Here is a 4,277-nt window from a genome sequence, read left to right on the forward strand (position 1 = left end):
GGGGGGGGGGCAGGGGGAGCCACACAGATTTCTGATCAAAATGCAGAAGTCTTAATATCTGCAGACCAAAATTCCCTGATATTTTTGGGCCATCTTGAGAAAAGTGTTTTGGTAACTAACCTAAAGGTCTGTATATGTTTGGATTCTACGTGGATTCACAGCAAAGCGTGCTATAAAACTATGGAAGGTGTACCCTACTTCTAATCACCTTCTTGAGTGTGTAATAACGCAAGTATCAGTTAAAGTCTAAGCTTCCTAACAACTTACAAAAGATGCATGTACATTATTTGCATTAAATTACTAAAAATAAGTTTAAATTTATTCCATTTCCTTTCACTATGAAAAATTCTGTACAATATAGAAAGACTTTTTAAAAAGCTCATATGAACAGTAGCAATAAAACTGCAAGATGATATTCAAGTTCTATGCATACTTTTCAAGATTATACAACGATTCTGATGTTTTTATAAGAAAAATAGTTAGTTAACCTTGTAAAAAAATACAGGAGTATCTCCCTGTTAGAAACTGTGTTAAAGATGGTGAAAAATACTTATTTTCAATTATAAAAACAAATGCAAGACAATGCAAGTAACACACTAAACTTTTTGTTATGGCCTTCTCATTTTCAGAGAAAGGCCAGAATGGATGTAAACATTAGATTTTGTAACTAATGTACTTGAGGTGTTTTCAAGCATCTTCTTTTGTATTGAAATAATGGATGGCATTTCAAATGAGCCAAGTGCCCAGAGGGAGGGGTGAGGACAAGGGAACAAGAGACAAGGGTGAAACGGATCTCCAGAAAAATTGACTGTAAAAAGCACTTGTGGCAGATGCCTAATTTTGCACATCTTGCAGAGGCAAAGTTTCCCCTGCAGGTAAAACGGTGCCTCGTTCAAATCAATAACAACTTCAACTGATACCAGCAAGCCATATTATCACTCTAGGTACTTTGCCTCAGTAAGACTACAACAGCAGAACCAACAGCACTGTGCTACCGGACAACAGCCAGTACTGAAGCAACATGTTCACATCAACTTTCAGTTAAGACACCAATATTGATTTGGTATTCAGCACTGTCAAAAGTAAGTTACAACAGTGGTATCACTGAAAATATCAGTACATACATATAATAATACATTATACAATGAGTGATAGTAACTAAATGATCAAAAGTGTGGGGTAGATATAGCTACAGTCCAATCCTGGCTATGATGACAACATTATAGTAGTATTAACGGTTGACTATATTTCCTTACAAAATGTCAAAGCCTATGAGAGTTGCATTCAGTAAAACTGGGTAAATTATTCAGTATGTCATTAAATTATGTAAATATGCAAAAGAGGAAGGCCTCCTCCTTTGAGGAGATTTGAAATAGCTAGAATTGTAGTAAAATCTCACCCTGCAACTTAAATACCATTAAAAAACAAAAGGCAGTGGCAGAAATACAAACTCTTCACAACAAGCATGAGAATGCTTTTATCATGCTTTTCACAACAATAAGCAGGAGACTAACATTACATTACTTATTATTTCTATGAGTGAAACCCAGTTTTACTCAGTATAGGAAGTTACAAGTTTGCAATTTCTAGATAATATTTCGTATTAAAATAATTAGTATCAGAGATCTTGTATTTTCCAGCTACTTAGAAGCAAAACTCAATGTCATATTGTAGACAGGGCTCTCCCTTTCACAACAATATTTAACACTGAAGGAAAAGACCATTACTGACAAGAATGTAAAGTAATGGCATTGAACACATCTGACAGTATGTATATATAAATCTTTCTTACAGAAAATACATTTGTCCTGTTTCCTTTAGTTTATAAAAGGCACTTCATGTATAGCTAAAGCTCTGCTAAAATAATTAAGTTAGCTTTCCAGTTAGACAAAAGATGTAAAGCCTTGTTACCATGAAGATAGAAGAACACTCTCTACAGCTGTTATTACTGCAGATTGATCTATTAAATACTTTAGTTAGGTTTTGCATCATACAATATTTATTTAAAAGAAAGTATTTTTTCTGAATTCAAGAAAACAAAAATAGATCTTCATATGCTACTTCCGTGTTGGAAAGATGATCTCTCAATAGGCTAACATACAAAATATATTATGCTCATACCAACAAAATTAACTTTGTATAGACCTTTCAGAAGTGAGTCCTCAGTCTTTTATTTTCCTCTCGTAGTCTCTCAATTTCAGCTACTAGACTTTCATTTACAGAGTATCTTTCAAGTAAGGCATGCATTTCATTCTAGAGGAGGGGAGGAAAAAAACAAACAAACATTCGCCATCATCATCAGCTACCATTTCCTTTCCAATATTTACTCAAAGCATTTTCCCTTTAACTCTTCTGAAAATTCATTTAATGATGACAAGGTGGTAATATACTGTTTTTCCCTTTAAAAAGTTAAGCATTTGATAAGTCACTAGTATGAAATTTTAATGCTAGTATGCAATATTTCCCTCTTGAATTCATTATGCACTAGTGCATATTAAACCAAAGTTTGCTTTTGTTTCACTTTAGAAAGTGAATATATTCTTCATCTGCCATAAAAATGCAATACAGATTAGATTTTTTAAATCAACCCAGGAGCAAAATCTTTAAGGCTCTGTAAGTTATTTCAACTTTGAAAGTACTTACATGCTGAAACAAATGATGACACTCCTGAATTTGAAGCTCTCCAAGTCCTTTCCCCATGCCCCCTCTACCGCAGAATATTTCATCATAACTGTGACAGCATGGGAGAGGGTGCTCTCCAGGGTGCTGGAGAATAGGAATCCCTGAATACCTCTCAGTCCCCAGAGGTTCCAAGGATAGCAGTGGGATGGGGATAGAGCAGAGTATTATGGGATGCTAGAAGACTGATACAAACATTTCAGGAGGCACTTCAAACATGTTCCTCACTTTCTGCAGGTCATTTTTGAAGCACTTCAGCCATTTTTAAGTGCTTCTTCAGCTGTGCACATCTGCACCCTCACTGTTTAGAGCACTTCAAAGTCACTTAGAGTGCTTCAAAATACATCATCTGTGCAGGGCCTGAGAGGTACGAAACATTCAACTGCAAGTTATTTCTTCTGTTTGACCCACCAACTCCTCACCACTGTTCAACGTCTCAAAAAAACCCCCACAAACTGCTGACCAAGTCTCCTTCACATCTTTGTGGAACATCTACATCTGAAATCTTAGTTGTTTTTAGTTACATTTTGAATTAAACCAGAGCCTGGTTCAAGGATACCTATCAGTGTATATAATCACAATTCCCAGCAATAATCACTGATGCATATATGATTAAATACTGTAATGATTGTTAAAGAAAACTCCTGCTGGAGGGGCTATCAATCCTTATTAAATATGATCATTACCGTCTCTCCCTTCTCCCCTTTCATCTGTTTTTGGCTTTCACTTATTGGATCCACAACTGTATAACGACCCCACTCTTGCAATTCACTATACCCATGTAGAGACCTATTGATGTAAAATGGGACTCCACAAAAGGCCGAGGTATACCCAAATAGATCTATTAGTCAGATGTAGCCTAAGATTACAAATTCCTCATGGTTATGCCAGCACCTCAGAACACCACCATGTACCTGGACACTCCAAAATAACAAAATGCCCCCTCATTCTGATTGTTAATTCTCTCTCAATTCTGCTCCAGTATAAAGCAGTATAAATGCATCCCTTACCCTACCATGTTCTTGTACAACAACTTCATGCCTGATCACGTACAGATTCTCCCTCCTTTGGTCTGGAAGTTTGTTTCTTTTTGCCCATGAACCCCAAATTAAAAAGGACACATTGATGGAAAAAGACAGTCGCTTGCTTCACCCCAATCCTCCTTCCTCCCACTTGAAAGATCCCAGTCTAACTGGCAAACTTAACAGATAATACAGAGCTGTTAAACAGGTTAGTTCCTCCAAACTACAGCAGAACACACTAGGGAAAAAGGTGAAAGAAAAAACAAGTCCTTTTTAGTTTTCTCTTCCTCTTTCATTAATGAGGAGAAACATTACTTTGGGCATGTCTTCACTGAGGTGACAGCCTGTTCAAGCCACCTTAACTCCAAGCACACCCCATCCAGCCACCCCCACATGCATGCTCCAAATACGCTGGCAAAGGTGTTTTGTGATTGCCCCCAGAGGCTATTCTCAAGCACATCAGAGACTAAGGTCTGAGAACAGCCAGAGATGCCCCTGGTGCAACTTCACCAGCATATTTTGGGAGTTGAAACTTGTAAGTAGGAGTGGGTGGGTGGGTGGGAAATGCCTGGGACC

The 4,277-nt window shown here is 37.2% G+C and overlaps 1 protein-coding gene across 5 annotated transcripts in view; it reads right to left on the reverse strand.

Moving 5' to 3' along the window:
• The window catches only part of NEDD1 (neural precursor cell expressed, developmentally down-regulated 1), a 45,835-nt gene that overhangs the window by 1,661 nt on the left and 39,897 nt on the right, over nt 1–4,277 (reverse strand). For 4 of the 5 annotated variants that reach the window (XM_019515037.1, XM_019515042.1, XM_019515038.1 and 1 more), the window contains exon 15: nt 326–2,253. In XM_019515037.1, coding sequence (XP_019370582.1) covers nt 2,149–2,253 — 105 coding nt within the window. In that variant the 3' untranslated portion in view covers nt 326–2,148. Of the gene's footprint in view, nt 1–325; nt 2,254–4,277 lie in introns of those variants that run through there. The other variant, XM_019515041.1, reaches the window with a different exon arrangement.

This window comes from Gavialis gangeticus, unplaced genomic scaffold, assembly GCF_001723915.1.
Source record: "Gavialis gangeticus isolate Ggan-Ray unplaced genomic scaffold, GavGan_comp1, whole genome shotgun sequence".
Taxonomy (NCBI): domain Eukaryota; kingdom Metazoa; phylum Chordata; order Crocodylia; family Gavialidae; genus Gavialis; species Gavialis gangeticus.